This window comes from Tursiops truncatus, chromosome 2 (genome assembly GCF_011762595.2).
Source record: "Tursiops truncatus isolate mTurTru1 chromosome 2, mTurTru1.mat.Y, whole genome shotgun sequence".
Lineage (NCBI taxonomy): Eukaryota > Metazoa > Chordata > Mammalia > Artiodactyla > Delphinidae > Tursiops > Tursiops truncatus.
The window spans coordinates 169,493,273-169,510,827 of NC_047035.1; the positions used below are offsets into that span (position 1 = coordinate 169,493,273).

General features: G+C 42.7%; 2 protein-coding genes across 7 annotated transcripts in view; one reads left to right on the plus strand and one right to left on the minus strand.

The window, feature by feature from the left end:
* The first annotated feature begins 1,276 nt into the window (after positions 1 to 1,276).
* Positions 1,277 to 5,829, plus strand: RPP38 (ribonuclease P/MRP subunit p38). 5 transcript variants are annotated; one of them, XM_004314328.4, is made up of 3 exons: positions 1,277 to 1,735; positions 2,831 to 2,960; positions 4,890 to 5,829. In XM_004314328.4, exon 3 carries the CDS (start codon positions 4,900 to 4,902, stop codon positions 5,746 to 5,748), a length of 849 nt encoding a protein of 282 aa, XP_004314376.1. In that variant the 5' UTR covers positions 1,277 to 1,735; positions 2,831 to 2,960; positions 4,890 to 4,899; the 3' UTR covers positions 5,749 to 5,829. The 5 variants fall into 5 exon arrangements, with proteins under 5 accessions (XP_004314376.1, XP_019789049.1, XP_019789052.1 ...); XM_019933490.3 differs by having other exon boundaries at positions 2,917 to 2,960; XM_019933493.3 differs by having other exon boundaries at positions 1,277 to 1,722; positions 2,917 to 2,960.
* Positions 5,830 to 7,542: 1,713 nt separating this feature from the next.
* The window catches only part of NMT2 (N-myristoyltransferase 2), a 55,797-nt gene continuing 45,784 nt past the window's right edge, over positions 7,543 to 17,555 (minus strand). Inside the window, exons 9-12 of one of the 2 annotated variants that reach the window (XM_019933488.3) lie at positions 16,730 to 16,900; positions 11,504 to 11,671; positions 9,195 to 9,332; positions 7,543 to 9,009 (exon numbers count right to left, since the gene is read on the minus strand). In XM_019933488.3, the coding sequence (XP_019789047.2) occupies positions 8,989 to 9,009; positions 9,195 to 9,332; positions 11,504 to 11,671; positions 16,730 to 16,900 (498 nt within the window). In that variant the 3' untranslated portion in view covers positions 7,543 to 8,988. Of the gene's footprint in view, positions 9,010 to 9,194; positions 9,333 to 11,503; positions 11,672 to 16,729; positions 16,901 to 17,555 lie in introns of those variants that run through there. The other variant, XM_033852476.2, reaches the window with a different exon arrangement.

Consider the following 17,555-nt stretch of genomic DNA (forward strand, 5'->3'; position numbering starts at 1 on the left):
CCAGGGCTCGAACCCATGTCCCCTGCATTGGCAGGCAGATTCTTAACCACTGTGCCACAAAGGAAGCCCCAAAATTTTAAGTATTTATTAAAAAATCACAAGACACGAGTTTCTTGCCTTCCAATGCCCAAAACACCCATCTTGTTTCTAATGAATAAGGTGACATGATAGAAACATGATAGACATGATAGAAACAGGGCAGAGATGAATCAGGACAGTCAGTGACATTTCAAGAACAGAGAAATTCTGTTGGGCAACGAGGTCGGGCTGCCCAAAACTGTTTGTGATCTGAGACTAGTTTAGAACTGCATGTTTGCAACTCATCATGACGATTTCTCACTATTCATTTTATGAAACAAAAGCCTGTTGTTACACTCAAACTCGTAAATTCATTCTTTTTAATTTTTCTAATGGTGATTTTAAAAAAATTGCTCTTTACCCCGTCTAACCTGTAATACTCTGACCACACGCATAGCTTTCCGTTTTGTTTACGGCCAGTCAGGTACTATGTCGGTGATGAAAACTGAAAACACAGAAACTAGACCAAAGAATGGGAAACAAAACGAGCAGTGAAGAAGAGATTGAGAAAAGGAGGAAGATATTTAGAAGAGGAATAAAAGTGCTAAGTTAGACTGGAAAGGGAAAAGAAAGGGGGTAGGGAGGGAGGAAGCTCACTGGGTCAGAAGCAACCTAAGGTTTCGGTCTTGGTTCTCGACAAGGGTAAATCAACAGATTCAGACCCCTGACCTTGAAAGTGTTCTTCAGCTGACTTACAATTGCCCATGACTTCTCAGCGACTCCATTCGTAACCATTAAAGTCTCCATTGGCTGGAGTAGCCACAGCAGACATCTGGTGGAGTTTTCTGAACCGCTGTCGCAACTCAAGATAACCTTTATTCTCCTCTTTCCGGGGCTCAAGATCTCCTACATTGGTGCCTGTAAACACGTGGTTTCCTCAATCCACCTCCCCATTCCCCATTTATCTTGATTTCCACGGTGCCGGGGATTCGGCAGAGGCTCGGTGATGGGGGAACTGGGTCAGAATTTTGCGTCCCTTAGGCAAGCCAAAAGCAGAAAAGTGAGGGGCTCAGACTGCCAGGCACTGAAAGGTAGAAATTGGGTTAGAAGAAAGCGGCGTCAGCCGGCACCGCCAGGTTCCGGAGTCTAACCGCGGTACAATGCTCCCCAGACAGGGCAACCGGGAGAGCAGGTGGCCGGTTACCAGGCAACCTGAAGTCTCGCGAGACACACAATGCGCCTGCGCACTGCCGCTGGAGGGCCTTATTCAGAGCCTCCGACCCGCTCCTAAACTCAGGGTTTTTATAGAAACTTTTCGTCGCTCTGTCGCGACGCCCTGGGCCGACTTTCCCGTTTGGAAATGGCCCGATGCAGAAGAATGAAACGTGTTCTCTGAGCCGTTCCTCCTCCCCTTCCCCCGCCCCACCGCGTCGGAAGGCGGGGCCCGGGAAGGCGTGGGCTCTGCGTACGCACAGCGCGGCCCACGTGGAACCGGCGCAGGGACGACTGTGAGTGAGGGTCTGCGCTGGGGTCTGAGATCCGGAGGGGCCGCTGGTGGGGATCGAGCCTGGGACTGGGCCGGGTGCGCGCAAGGTCTCCCAGGCTCCCCGTCCCTGGGTCCGCCCCCGCCCGTACTGGCGTGTTTTCCTGCGTCCCGGCCTCGGCTCACGCTCCGCTCTCTGCCTGGAGTTGAGCGTCTGTCGGGTACGAGAAATAGGTAAAGCCCCACCCTGGCCCTTCTGTACTCCGCGGTCTAGAAGTGGAGGGGGACCAGAAAATGACTCCGGTCGCGTGTGTTAAGTAGTGAAGTAAGTAGGCACTCGATAGAGAGGCGGCAGGCCATAGGAAGAGAGTAACTCGGGGGTCGGCTACCAGATCCAGAAACTCGGAGTCCTCCCTGAGTCCTTCTTCTGCTTTACCCCGAGTTCATCACTGAGTCGGGCGGATTGCACCTCTTAACTGTTTCAAGTAGCATGCATTTCCGTCCATCCCCTCTGCGGCGACTCTAGCTAAGGCCACCGTCACTTACCAGGACTACTCTGGAGCCTCTTTGCTGCTTCCGGTCGTGGCAAAGGACTCCTCCTGGGCCGAATCCCCAAAGATCTTTCTGTGCCGCCTTTCCAGCCACGCCACTCCTCTGCTTTGAACGTTACAACCGCTTCCCACTGTAGGGTTTGCAAGTGTATTCACCGTCTGGTCCTTCCTCGCCTTTCCCGCTCTCTCCGCTCTCTCTAGCATCTCTGCCCGGGCAACACTGACATCATTTCCTTTAATGCAGTTCCCTGGGATGCTCTTCCGAATAGGTACTCCCTTTGGTGTCACATGTGGGTTAAAAGGTCACTTCCTCCGGGATGCCCTTCCTGACCCCCTCAACTGAGTCAGGCCTCTGCTCAGGATCCTGTAGGTCCCTGACCTTAATGTGCATCACATCTTATATTTTACTTGTGCGTAAGTCTCCCACATAGATTCTAAGCCCAATGAGCTCAGTGGCTGTTTTTGCTTTAATTCATCATCTTTCTGGCTTGGTGCATTGTGGATAATCCACAAATACTTGTTCAAGTAAGAAAGGTGGTGGTAGGGCTGAGGGTGGGAATAGTTCCCCAGGCAGAGGGAATGTGCGTAAAGCCATGGAGGGGAGGAACTGGTGACCTCATTAAACAGTATGTGGTTCCATGGTGGGGTGTAAGGAGGTAGGCTGATGGTGACATGGGGGCCCTTGGATGTCACTCCAGTGAGTGTGCACTTGACCTCATGGGCAGCAGTGGCCTCCAAAGGCACCTCAGCAAGGCCTTCCCCATTTTCTCCTCCAAAGCTGTTACTTGTTCCACTTCGGTTTTGGATTATATCCCATGAGACTCTACTTATCTGAACCACTTGGCTCTTGTCTTCCTCGCCTAGATTCTGAAGACAGGAGGAGCTGATGCCCAGAGCAGCACGTGACTGTAAGTACTTACTCCCTGTTTGAATGCTGAGGCACATGAACTGCAGTTTGTGGTCTGGCAGAGCTCCGATAGAGCCTCATGTTTGCTCCTTGGTCGTTTATTTCCCTTTTCCTGACCATCTTCAACCTGGTGCCAGCCTTTGCCAGTCACTTCCTTGGATTTGGATGAGCTGCCTCCTGCTTTGCACGGGGATGATGGGGATGGGGGGGGGCTGCACCGGAAGGAAGCAGCTTAGGGGGCAGACGCCGAGTCTCTAGCAGTGGGCAACGCTGACACGAACGAGGTCTGAGCTCACACCCCAGGGAGCTGAGTTTTGGTGTTCCGTGAGAAGGTGATGTAGGAGGAACGTCTAAGGCCGGTGGAGGTCAGGAGACCCTGTCTCAGGCCTTTCCACTGTGGAAAGGCCCCCTGTCCTACACCAATGGTGCCCAATTCCGGTTCTGTATCATATTAAGCTGGGCAGCCTTTTGACAAGTACAGGTGCCCTGCTGTATTCCCCAGGATTCTGATTCAGCAGACCTGGGGTACGGACCAACCATCTCTGTCTTTTGTAAAGTCACAGATTATTTTTTAGGTGCAGCCAAGATTGAAAGAGCATAAAATTTGGATTTGGGAAACCAGCTGTGACTCTGGCATGGTACTTAACCTGAGTCTGTTTCCTCCTCCACACACAGGGCCATCACGCAGGAATCGGGTGAGAACCAAATAATTCTTGGAGAACGTGCCTTATGACACACTCCACGGGACACCCGCTCCTCAGCAGCAGCAGCCGGGCTCTTAGGAGGGTGTTTGATTGGAGGAGATTTCATTTTTTTTCATCCTGCCAGGGGTGCTTGGGGAAGCGGGGAGCAGGTGTGCGCGGGATGAATGACCTGGAATGAGAAAATCTGGTTACCTGAAAACAGGAACAGTTCCAAAACCAGACTTCTCCAGAGCTGGCTTGTTTAACTTCCTTCAATTCTGCACCTTGGGTCCCTGTGGTTCCCGGCTGAGCCCAGGAAGAATACTGAGGGAAGAAAGAGGAATATGCAGTTGCCTCTGGGCAGGACAAACAGGACATGCTCCTCTGAACAGTGGTTTATAACATTTCCCCAGCAAGGATCCCTGTTACTATTTTGCCTTAATGGATTAATATCTTTAAATTTCATTATGATATTTCCCTAGATTTCATCACATTGTCAGCCAGAGGAACGGCCAGCTTGGACCTATCAGGGGAAGGGGGAATCTGTGTATCGTGTTTTAGGAAAGACAGACAAGAAACTTAGGGTCCAGGGAGGGAAGGAGACTTACCAAAGGGCACAGAATGAAAGTATCATTTGGACTTTTAGTCATGTGCATACATTATGGTCCCAGTTCTTAAAAAAAACCACAGCTGGTTAATTATGAATGGCAGAGGCTTCCACGGCCCTTAGAGACTGTGTGCTGAGGCAGGCGGACTCGGGGACTCACAGAGGTGGTGGTGGGAACTTGCTCAAGGCTGAAACCCGGTACCCGTGACTCAAGAGTTGGAGGTGCTCAGTGAATATTTGCTGAATGGATGGACGGAAGCCTAAGTAGAGGGCAATACAGAAAATGGTAACAAATCTATCAGACTAATACCAGAGGTCCTGAAGAGGATAAATAATTATGAACAAGTAGCAACATGGAACATTTTAAAGGAAATAAATAGATTTCAGTATGATCACAGTAACGCAAAACATTCATAAATTGCGTGTATATGAATGAAGACCGAATCACAGGAAAAAATGGGGAAAACTTAAAAGAGAAGTTAGATGTATGGTCACATATATATATGTATGTGTATATATGTCGTATATAAGTAGGCTTGCTTTAGCCTTTCCAAAATCAGAAAGGGCACAGCCAAGATATCCTTAAGGTGTGCATGTCTAGTTAACACGTGTTTTCCTTTGTCGTTTTGCTCCTGTGAAGGGTCTTCAGAATGGCCGCAGCCCCCCAGGCACCAGGGAGGGGCTCTGTGCGGAAGACCAGACCTTTACCTGTGAAGACATCATTGAACAACCCGTATACCATCCGCTGGGGTGCCCTGGACAGGGAGGATATGCACTTCATACTACAGACCCTGGAGGACAGGATTAAATCTCTTGGGCTTCAGAAGACTGAGGACAGGAAGAGAAAGAGAAAGCAGCCCGCTTTGAAAACACAAAGTGGAGACACGTGCAGCATGGATGTGGACACTGGTGAGGGTCTGAAGGAGGAAAAGCCAGAAGGTGAGCCCCAGGCATCAGGGTGGACCCCTGCCGACGTCAGAAAGCAGCTTGCCATCGGCATCAATGAGGTCACCAGAGCCTTGGAGAGGAACGAGCTGCTCTTGGTCTTGGCGTGCAAGTCGGCCAAGCCAGCCATCGTCACCGCGCACCTGGTGCCGCTGAGCGCCAGCAGAGGTGTCCCTGCCTGCCAGGTGCCCCGGCTCAGCGAGAGGCTCGCACCCGCCATGGGCTTGACGTGCGTCCTGGCCTTGGGGTTCAAAAGAAACACAGCTGCCTTTGCGGAGGAAGTGAGGGCCATCATCCCCAGAGTCCCCCGTCTGGACGTGCCGTGGCTCCGAGACACACTTGAAGACCCCGGGGAGAACCCGGAGATGGAGTCTTTGGAAAGCCAAGACAAAGAAATTTTGGACACTTCCTTCGAAGACCTCCCTAAATCCAAGAGAAAGCTTGCTGAGGGTCAGCAGGCTGCAGTGTTACAACCCCTGAAAATAAAGAAACTGATTCCAAACCCCAATAAGATAAGGAAGCCACCCAAAAGTAAAAAAACGGCTTCAAAGTAACCTTGTATAAACCTGTCACTTCATACAGTTGTAAAACGCCACCTCGTAGAGAAGCCGCGAATAAAATGACTTTTACATATATTCTTGGGACACTGTTTAGTATCGTTCCTTTCGAATGTGTAAGATTCTCTGACTGTAGAACACAGATAGGCTGAAGCTTAGGGACACTAAGTGCAGAGAATGTTCAGCAGTATGAGTATCAAAACAAAAGTTTATTGAAACTAATGTCCATGCTTGTATAAATTCCCTTTTTAAAAGGCTGGCACGATGCTTGTGAGCAAGGACATCTGTATCCTGCAACACTGGACATCTTTCTGTCCGAACTTGGCAAATAGGCCACACAGACACGGTTCTAGTTGGCGGGGAAGATGAAGCTGGATGGCAGGTGCACCATCAGTTGTAAAGGAAAGATGGTAAATGCCAAGCAATACACTGTCCTCAGAAACAATACATTATTATTTTTTACTGTCAGTTTGCCTTTCTTTGTAGGCAGGCCTAAGCGTGGGCTTGGGAGAAAGGCTAAACATCTATCAAAATTGCCAGATAAGCTATTCTGACTAGGTAAGAATTCACTCCTTTACACGGTTAACTTACCTCCTTGGGACTTTAGCATGTATCCAAAGTATGATGGTAATTAGGTGAAATAAAGCAGGAAGAGAATAAAAAAATAAGTGGAGGAGCTTGGATGCTCAGAGGTGAGTCTGCCATGACCGGGGTCGCTCGTGTTAGTATACGGAACAGGATCGGTGCTCTGTGTTAACGCATCCGCTCTTTCCAGCATGTGTTTGGAAAAGGCGCTTTCTGTAATTTACGGGAAAGGTACTGGCTTGCCAAGGTTTATTTTCAGCCTAAATTCTGGTTGATCTGTGGATGATGCCACCTCCGTTTAAGTTTACTGAATGCCATCTTGACCAAAAAATGGGGCAAGTGTGTGGGCAAGGGTACGTCATGGACCAGAGCATTTCCATTACTGACAAAGGACACGGGGTGGTGTGGGTTTTTTGAATCTGTAAGACACTGTGTATTGCACTGAAATTTAGTTCTAACGGCTACTTTATAAACACAAGCAGCTGTACTGATTTTCTACTTTAAAATGCTCATTGGTAACATGCGTAAATTATAAAGAGGCATTATAAAGCGGCAAATGTGCTAATAATTTATAAATTACTGTATTTAAAAATTACTGAGTAAAAGAACATGAACTCTATTAACTGCAATTATGTAAGTGAACAGAGGAACAATGCCACAGTTTTGTCATGGGGTGAGCCCGTGACACAATTTCTGAGGGACAATCCTGCAATTATTCGAAAACCTACTTCATGTTAAGATTGCCATAAAAATGAGTGGAACGTAATTCCCAACTGGAGCCTCGACTCTGGATTATGTTAAAAATCTTGTTTACTTAATTCTGGTGTTTCAGTGAATTGGTTCACTTTTGCTTCTGCAGGCATCCTCCTCACGTTAGGAAAAGAAAGGTAACGCAATTGGGTTTGAATCATCCTATAGGAGAAGTCTTCTCTCGCGTCTTCGAGAAGGAAAACTGTGGTGTCCTAAATTAAGGACGACTTCGGAGCCCACGCATGCCCCCTAGTGGAGGTCCCAGGGTGCCACAGCTGTGGGGTGGCCTTCAGGATGACGGGAAGCTGCAGAAAGAGGCTTTCTGATTTTTAGAGGAAATCAGAGGCAACAGAACTTTTTCCCTAAAGGGCCAGGTTTAGGCCTTTCGGTCCACAGTCTCTGTCGGAACAACTCAACCCTGCCTGCCACGTACAGGCAACACATGAATGAATGAGGCCTTGTTCCCATAAAACTTTATTTATGGATGCTGAAATCTGAATTTCCTGTAATTTTTATGTCACAAAACTTTTTTTTTTTCCTCCTCAACCATTCAAAAATGTAAACACCATTCTTAGCTCGTGGGCTGTACAAAAACAGGCGCTGTGCTGAGTTTAGCTCATGGGCCACAGTGTGCCAGCTCCTGCCTGTTTTTATAAGGTATGATTGTGTCCTTTGACTACTTGTAACATGAAGGAAGGGCATCCTGTTGTCGAAGGTAATTAGATTTTTCTGGACTGAACGGCCTAGGCACTGGTACATAAAGGCAGGAAGAAGTATCTACTTTGTGGTATTTGAGTCGAGGCCGTTTTAGGTGGCCTTGTCCAGCATCTTTTTCCCCTTGGGCTATTGGTGATATATACATTATCTATGTACACCGAGAAACTTGGATTTTCAAATCCTAGATAAAAACACCATCAGTAACAAAACCACAAGACTTATTTACAATTAAGACATCTTCCTAGAGCACGACAGCGTTCATGATAAATTAGAGTCAGGATAAAGAAATATGTGCAATTCTGCATAAGTAATAAAAAACATTCAAATTATCAGTGTCCTGATGGCACTCATAAACGCCACTGGGCATGTCTTCTGACTTGAGGGCTTTGATTTTTCTTTTCCTCACGTATCCTGGCTGTTGCTGAGAAGAAGAGAGTCTCTGCAGGAGCAGAACAGTCTAGTTTGTCAGGGTTGTGTGCTCTTCAGAGAACACAATGTTTGCCCCAAACCTTGCTTTGGAACCAAGCCACGAACCTGCTGAAGATCAAAGTACCCATTTGTGTGTTTATTGATTTGGCAACTTTGCTTCTAGAGAAATAGTCAACCAGTAAACATTTTTATCTCACTCTTCACTTTAACACCTACCGCTCATCACTGCGTTACAGAAATGCTGGCTCCATAGGTGTCCCCGATGAGATCATGTGCAGTGACATAAGTAAACCCTTTCCAAATGGCTCCCTCATTCTGCTACATGGACCCACAGACCCTCACTTAATAAACAGAAAGGCAGCAGTTTATCTCCACACAATGGCAAAGATTTTCCTACACGATTCTGTGATTTCTGTTCAATCCATAGAAAAGCCGTCCATTTTTCTAGAGAGGGACAAATACCTTCTCTTCATTGGGAGACAGTCAGAAGGTTGAAAATTAGAGGAATGTGCTCTTTGTATCCTCCCTCCATCCCTCCTACAAATGGGTCAACAGCGAAAAAAAGGATGAATGTTAACATTCTAGCTAGAAATGTGTTCTATTGGTCACCAATCGATGTTTTTCCATCTTTTCTGTTACTGACACTTCGATGTCACTTAGGTTGTGCTTTTATTCTTTGGAATGGCAGTTCCAGGAATCATTAACTAGGATATTAACAAATGATGACATCAGAGTTCTAGAAATAGAAATATCCATCTACTGTAATACGAGTCCAACCTAAAGGGAGGGAAGAAACGGAATAGCAAAAACAAGTGAGCAAGAAAAATTATAATGTAGTACAATAGAGCTATATTTTTAAAAAGCTACTAAAGAAAAAACCTCTCAACAATCCGAAGAGAAGCAAATATGGGATTTTCTAGGTAAATTTATCAAGTTTACAAAGGTTTATCAACTTCACTTACCTTTTCGGACTCTGTCCCTGGACACCTCCAGTTGTACAAGTAATACTGTAAATTGCCATCGCCTATGCCAAACTTGAGTTTTTCCAAGAATGTCTTATTTTCCATCAAATCTAGTGCATTGAATACATCAAATCCTTTCTGTCAATGTAAAAAAAATTTAATTTTAAAGTTTCAAAGGATTAGAGTGTTTTGTATATTATGTATTTCAGTATAACATTTCATTCCCCTACTAATAGCTTGAAATGATAATGCATTTATAAGGTTTAATGTCTGCAATATATAGTATGGGTTAGGAATTCAGTTCAAAACTGTCTTATTAAACTAGCAAGCAGTGAATCTGATGGAGTTAGCAAGATTATCCAGAAATGCTGAATCGAAAAGTGCAGTCTGATGGCTGACAAAAAAGAATCTATTAAAATTTCAGGAAATATTTTGTCCCTGTTTTTTTTTTAAATTTATTTTATTTATTTATTTTATTTTTGGCTGCGTTGGGTCTTCATTGCTGTGTGCAGGCTTTGCTCTAGTTGGGTCAAGTGGGGGCTACTCTTTTTTTTTTTTTTTTTTGCGGTGTGTGGGCCTCTCAGTGTTGTGGCCTCTCCCATTGCGGAGCACAGGCTCCGCACGCGCAGGCTCAGCGGCCATGGCTCACGGGCCCAGCCGCTCCACGGCATGTGGGATCTTCCCGGACCCGGGCACAAACCCGTGTCCCCCGCATCGGCAGGCGGACTCTCAACCACTGCGCCACCAGGGAAGCCCTTGTCCCTGTTTTTGAAGCAAACAGCTGCCTAGATGGCTCTATCACCAGAACTGTTAGTTACTGGCCTTTCTACGTTCTGACTTACCTGAACCTACGCCAAGAAATCAAAGCTGTAAAGACTTTAAATCGTGTATCTGTCTTGGGCTGATAATGGGAAATAAATTTAGTAACATTTCAATAGTAAAAACAGAATTTAAAAAAAAGCTTAGATAATACTATGCAAAATGTGATATAGATGAAGCACCTACATTTCTATTTCTCAGGGGTTTTACCTTAAATAACTTATTACTGGCCTTTTTGGGGAGGTAGTTGAAAATGAGCTACAAGATCAAAGAAGCAAAGAAGAATGCTGATTTGGGGATCCACTTAAAATAGATTAAAAAAAATGTTTCCAATGATCAAATACTAGAAGACTACAAGGAAGACACTTTTGAAGGGTTGCTCCCAATTTCTCGTGAACAATATTTATCTTCTCACTCAGCAATTACATCAAAATGTCCCCATCAGCTGATTTCAATTTCTTTTTAAAGAAAAATGTTTATTTGTAGCAAGAATTTAACAATTATCCTTACTACCACACTGAGGAAATAGAAAAATAATGCAAATATTGTAAGGAACATTTTGAATTTAATTCTTTTCATTTCAAATCCTTTTAATAATAATAACTCCAATAGTTAAAATTAAATTTCTTTAATTTTAAAATTCACAGACTATTTATTTGAATCAGAAAACTACTGTTGCCAATTATTCACTGCAATACACTCATATTTTCCCCATACAGACAGACCTTGTTTTATTGAGTTTCACAGATTCTGGGTTTTTTACAAATTGAAGGTCTATGGCAACCTTGCATCGAGCAAGTCTATCAGAGTCATTTTTCCAATAGCATTTGCTCACTTCGTGTCTCTGTGTTCCACTTTGGTAATTCTTGTAATATTTCAAACTTTTTCATTATTACATTTGTTATGGTGATCTGTGATCTCTGATACGACTACAACTCGCTGAAGGCTCAGGTGATGGTTAGCATTTTTTTTTTAGCAATGAAGTATTTTAAATTAAGGTCTGTACATTGTTTAAATATGCTAGTGCACACTTAACAGACTACACTATAGTGTAAAGATAACTTTTATATGCACTGTGAGCCAAAACACTCGTGTGGCTCTCGCTTTATTGCGACGCTTGCTTTACTGCAGTGATCTGGAACCATCTGGAACCAAACCCACAATATCTCCAAGGTATGCCTGTATCATGGGATCACGTTAGTTTTCTTATATTCCTTATATTATGAATTTCGTGTATCTTTATATAAGGGTTACAAGTTTCTAATTTGTACAAAATGTCTTTTTGGTTAAGTTACAACAGAATTAATGATGAAAATAGCCATTAAATTTAAAAAAAAAACCTCTTATCAACATTCTTCCTTTGACTGTCAACAGTAAGAAGTATCTCAAACAAATCCCCCCACCGTGTGGAAGAAAATACAAGATGTTTTATATATTCCAATATACGTATTTGGAGACACACACGGGATGACAAGGAGTGAGCTGCATACCAGCTTGGCGATGATGAGCGCGTCGTTCATGAGGTCCAGCAGCGGCGTCTCTGTGTGGATATTGTAGAAGGAGTAGGCGGCTTTGAGGCTCTTGTGGGCGGGGTGATGCATGACTGTGGAGGGGAGCGTGTAGAAGCTCAGGAAGTCAGTTAGTTTACCACTGGAGTTCTAAAGAACAAAGGCAATGTCAGGTAAACATCTCCTTGAACAAGTTTCATCCAGGCATCTCAGCTCACGTCTTGATCTCTGACTTGCACCACAGCTTTCCGTTAGAATGAAAAGCAACAGCTCATGCTCCGCTCTCCAGGTCTGATGTGGAGCCCCTTACCATATGCTGGGCAGAGGCCAAGGAAGAGCGTGGAGCTGTGCCTCAGCCTAAGTGCTCGTCAGCAACTAGCATCAAGTTCTTACGAAGCAGAATGTTCTAAAAGGAACGCTCTCTGGTTGACTAATGAGTCTCTCTAGACTTATGGGACAGTGATAAAAGTAAATTCATTGTTTTTGCAGGAATAAGAGCACCAAGGATTAGAAGGCTACCTTTTCCAACTAAAGGATACTGTATAATAATCTTCTTGGCACAAGGCAGGAATTGTATCAGCTTAAAGTGAAGTTGGATAGGATTTGGAAGCTAGTTTTTTAGAAGCTTGTAAAAAGGCACTGGTACTGCATCAAAATATATGTGTGTGAATAACTGAGAAAATCTGAAGCTATCAAAAATCAAAAGGGATGCAAAAGATGGTGTTTGTTTTGTCATCACTGGTACACTTTCAATACAAGAAATTAGCCAATATTGTTTGCATTGTTTCTATTACCTGCAGTGACCTATGCAAGTCTGCATATAATTCAAACCATGATATATTTGAAGTATACAGCTGCGGAGGCTAGACCACATATGCCATTGCTAATATTTGTTTTAGCAGAAAATTCCAGAGGATGTATTATCTGGTTTTTGAGTGCTTCTGATTCATTAAACCTTTTTTTCAAACATTATGAAATTAAAGATGTTAAGCAAAAGTGAGAGATGACTTAAAGACCTAAATTTTCAGCTTTATTAAGGATTTTCAACTTGAAAAACACCACAGCAGAAATTAGAGGAAAAAAAAAATCACTGGATGGGCTCAACAGTAGAGTGGAGATGACAGAGGATAGAATCACTGAACTTGAATTTACCCAATCTGAAACAAGAGAGAAAACAGAATGAAAAAAAAAAAAAGAATTAAGCCTCAGGGATCTGTGGGGCAGTAACAAAAGTTTCACCATTCATATCATTGGAGTCCCAGAGGGAAAGAAGAAAATGTGGGGCTGAAAGAGACAATGGCTGAAAACTTCCCAAATCTGGCAAAACGGACATAATAGATTCAAGAAGCCATGTGAACTCTAACAGGATAAACCCAAAGAAATCCACACCAAGACACATCATAATGAAATTTCCAAAAACTAAAGACAGAGAGAGATCTTGAAAGTAGCCACAGAGAAACAACACATTACCTATGGGGAAATACTAATTCAAATGACAGCAGACTGCTCACCTGAAACCACAGAGGCCAGAAGCAAGTGGCACAAGAGCTGAAAGAAAAGAACCGTCCACCATGAATTCTGTATCTGGCAAAACTTTCTTCAGGAAAGAAGGGGAAATAAGGACATTCTCAGACAAATGAAAACTAAAAGAATTTGCTGCTAGCAGACATACCTTTAAGACTGGATGAAGTACATCCTTCAAATAGAAAGGAAATCATAAAAGAAAGCATCATGGAGCATCAGAAAGGAAGGAAGGAAGAAGGAACAGAAATCTGGGTACATACTTTGAGCTATGCTTCTTCTCATGAGTTTTATAAATGACACGATGATTGAAACAAAAATTATGACACCATCTGATACTCAAGACAGTGATATTTAAACAATGAGACTGTACAGCAGAAACTAACACAACATTGTAAAGCAATTTTACTCTAATAAAGATGTGAAAAAAATGATGAAAAAGTAAAGAGAAGTAAAGTCACTTGAAGTGGTACAACATGGATACCAGAAGACTGTGATAAGTCACATCTGTATACTGTAATACCCAGAGCAACCATCATGAGACCTACACAGATATACTCAAATGCACTATAAATAAATCAAGACATCCAAAAATGTTCAAGGAACAGGAAGGCAAGGAAACAGAAACAGAGGGACAGAAACCAGAAGAAACAAACAGAAAACATGTATTACAATATAGAAGACTTAAGCTCTAACATATCAATAATCATCAAATGTAAATGCCAAAAAACACCAATCAAAAGATTCTGGCAGAGTGGATAAGGAAATATGGCCCAAATATATACCGTTTACAAGAAATTCACTTCAAATTCAATGACATAGATGGGTTGAAAGTAAAGGGACTGAAACAGATATACCATGCAAACATGAATTTTAAAAAAGTAGAAGTGGCTATACACATATACCTCAGAGATGCTGTGGGTTTGGTTCCAGACCCCTCAATAAAGCGAATATTGCAATAAAGCGAGTCACATGAATTTTTTTGTTTCCCCAGTTTATATGAAACTTTTGTTCATACTATACTGTAGTCTGTTAAGTATGCAATAGCATTATGCCTAGAAAACAATGTACATACCTTAATTTAAAAACACTTTATTGCTAAAAAATGCTAACCGTCATCTGAACTTTCAGCGACTAGAAGTAGTAACATCAAAGATCACCATAACAAATCTAACCATAATGAAAAAGTTTGAAATATTGCAAGAATTACCAAAATGTGACACAGAGAAACAAAGTGAGCAAACGCTGTTGGAAAAAATGGCACCAACAGACTTGCTGGACGCAGGGTTATCACAAACTTTCGATTTGTAAAAAATGCAGTATCTGCTTAGTACAATAAAGCGACATGCAATAAAACGAGGTCTGCCTGTATTAATATACAAGGAAGTAGACTTCAGAGCAAAGAGAACTACTGAAGACAAAGAGGGGTATTACATGATGATAAAATGATCAATCCACTAGAAACTCATGCAGGTCCAACATGTATAAGTACCAAACAAGACCCTCCAGAGACATCAAGAAAAACTGACAGAACTGAAGGGGAAAAAGACAAATCCAGAGTTATAGTTGGGGACTTCCACACCCCTCTCATTAACTGACAGAACTACCAGAATTAAATAAGGGCTATGACTACAGATTCTGTAGCCATTAAAAGGGAATACTATGAACAACTTTATTCTCACAAATTTGACAATTGAGAAGAAGCAGACCAATTCTTCTAAACTGTATTAAAACTCAAACAAGATGAACAGTCCTATAATCATAAAAGAAAGTGAATTCATTATTTCAACACAAAAGAATTCTCTAAGGTCAGATGGTTTCAACTGGAGAATTCTAGCAAACATTTAAGGAATTAACACCAATTCTATATAATTTCTTCTAGAAAACAGAAGAGGAGGTCATACTTCCCAACTCATCTTATGAGGCCAGTAGTATCTTGATACCAAAACCAAACAAAGACAGTACAAAAAAAGAAACTGCAGACCAATATCTCTCATGAACTCAGCAAATACTCAACAAAATATCAGCACCTCAAATCCAACAATGTATAAAAATTATATACCATAACCAAGTGGATAATTTTTCTAGGTATGCAAGGGTGGTCAAACATTTGAAAATCAATAAATGAAAATCAATAAATGAAGAAGAAAAATCATGATTGTATGAATTGAAGCAGAAAAGGCACTGGACAAAATCCAACACCCATTTATAATAAGAACTCTCAACAAGTTGGGAATTTTCTCAAATCAGTAAGGCGCTTCCATGAAAAACCTACAGCTAACATCATGGAATAAGATTCATGGGGTAAGACTGAATGCTTTTCCTCTAATAACAGGAACAAGGCAAGGATGTTGATCTTTACCACTCTTATTCAATAAAGTACTGGAATATCTAGCCCCTGCAATAAGGCAAGAGAAAGGAAGAAAAGGCATACACATGGGAAGGGAAGAAATAAAACTGACCCTATTTGTAGATGACACAATTGTCTATGTGGAAATCCCAAGAAATCTCCAAGTAAATTCCTGGAACTAATAAGTGATTTCAGCAAGCCTGCAGGATACAAGAGCAACAAAGAAAAACCAATTACATTTCTACATACTAAAAATAAACATGTGGAAACCAAAATTAAAAACATAATACCATTTATAATCACTCCAAGGAAATGAAGTATTTAGGTAAACACTTTAAAAAATATATACAGGATCTGGATGCTGAAAATTACAGAATGCTGACAAAATAAATTTTAGAAGACCGAAATAAATGGAGACATACCATGTTCATGGATTGGAAGACTTGTTAATTCTACCTAAATTAATCTACAGAGTTAATGTAATTCTTATCAAAATCCCAGCAAGGTCTTTTGTAGATAACGACAAGCTTATTCTAAAATTTACATGCAAAGGCAAAGGAACTAGATTAGCTAAAATAATCTTGACAAAGAAGAATAAAGTAGGAGGAATCACTCTACCTGGTATCAAGGCTTACTATACAATTACAGTAATTAAGACAATGTGGTATTGGTGAGGAAACAGACACAGAGATCAATGGAACAGAATAGAGAACCCAGAAATGGACCACAATACAAAGTATCAGTATTCAGGCTATATAAAACTTTGACAGGGAATTCCCTGGTGGTCCAGTGTTTAAGACCTGGTGCTCTCACTTCCAGGGACCCAGGTTCTATCCCTGGTTGGGGAACTAAGATCCTGCAAGCTGCACAGCATGGCCAAAAAACAAACAAACAAAAAAGCAAAAAAAAACCTTTTACAAATCAAGAAGACAAGGGTTGAGTGAAGTGGTTGAATTATGCCATCTTGAACAAAGGCAGTTCAGTTCCAACCAGTTTTGCAAAAGCAAAACAATATTAAACTTTGGGACACATCCTTCTCAGATGAGATCATCCAAACTGGCCTTTTCAAAACTAAGAAAAGCAATTAGTCACACAGACAACAACAGAGCAGATCAGAACCCTGATTCCCCATGATCAAGTAGTAAAAGTGTGCTCTTCTGCCAGGAATGGAAGCTGTAAGAACAGCTGGTTCTGAAAGGGTGAGCAGGAAGCTGGTTCAGAAGCACTGGGTCATGTGGGCAGGAAGGGAATGGACACTCTATGATCCTTCTGGAAAATGGACTCAGTTGCACAGTGTTCTCATACTTCTCTGTACTATCTTATCACCTTCTCTTTACCTCCACTACAAAAGTGTCAATGATGTGCTCCTGGGGGAGGAACCAGTGGGCTACTTCCTCTTCATCCATCACCGGGGCTAGATGAAACTGCTTCAGGTAACTGTTGGTTAGTTCTTGAACAGCTTTGATATCTCTTGGTTCCATTGGCCTCAAGCCCGAAGTTTTTGTAACCTGTTGGAGTGAAAACAAAACCAGTTGGGACGGGCTTCCCTGGTGGCACAGTGGTTAAGAATCCGCCTGCCAATGCAGGGGACACGGGTTCGAGCCCTGGTCCAGGAATATCCCACATGCTGCAGAGCAACTAAGCCCGTACGCCACAACTACTGAGCCTGCGCTCTAGAGCCCGTGAGACACAACTACTGAGCCTGTGCGCCGCCAACTACTGAAGTCCACGTGCCTACAGCCTGTGCTCCGCAACAAGAGAAGCCACCACAATGAGAAGCCCGCGCACAGCAACGAAGAGTAGCCCTTGCTCGCCGCCACTAGAGAAAGCCCACTTGCAGCAATGAAGACCCAACACAGCCAAAAAAATAAAATAAAATAAAATAAATAAATTTATTAAAACAAAAAAAGTTGGGAGGTTTAAATAAGAGGAGTAAACAAACTTGGCGTCAAAGCATGATCCCCAGACCAGCAATATTAGCATCCCATGGGAGCTTGTCAGAACTGCAGAATCTTGGGCCCACCGCAGACCTACCAAGTCAGGACGTGCAGTTTCACAAGATCCCCTGGTGATTCGTATACACAAAAAGCTTGAGAACCACTAGTTTAGAACATAAGCTACACGACATGTTCTATCCTATCTCTGTGTACCAGGTCTTTGGTC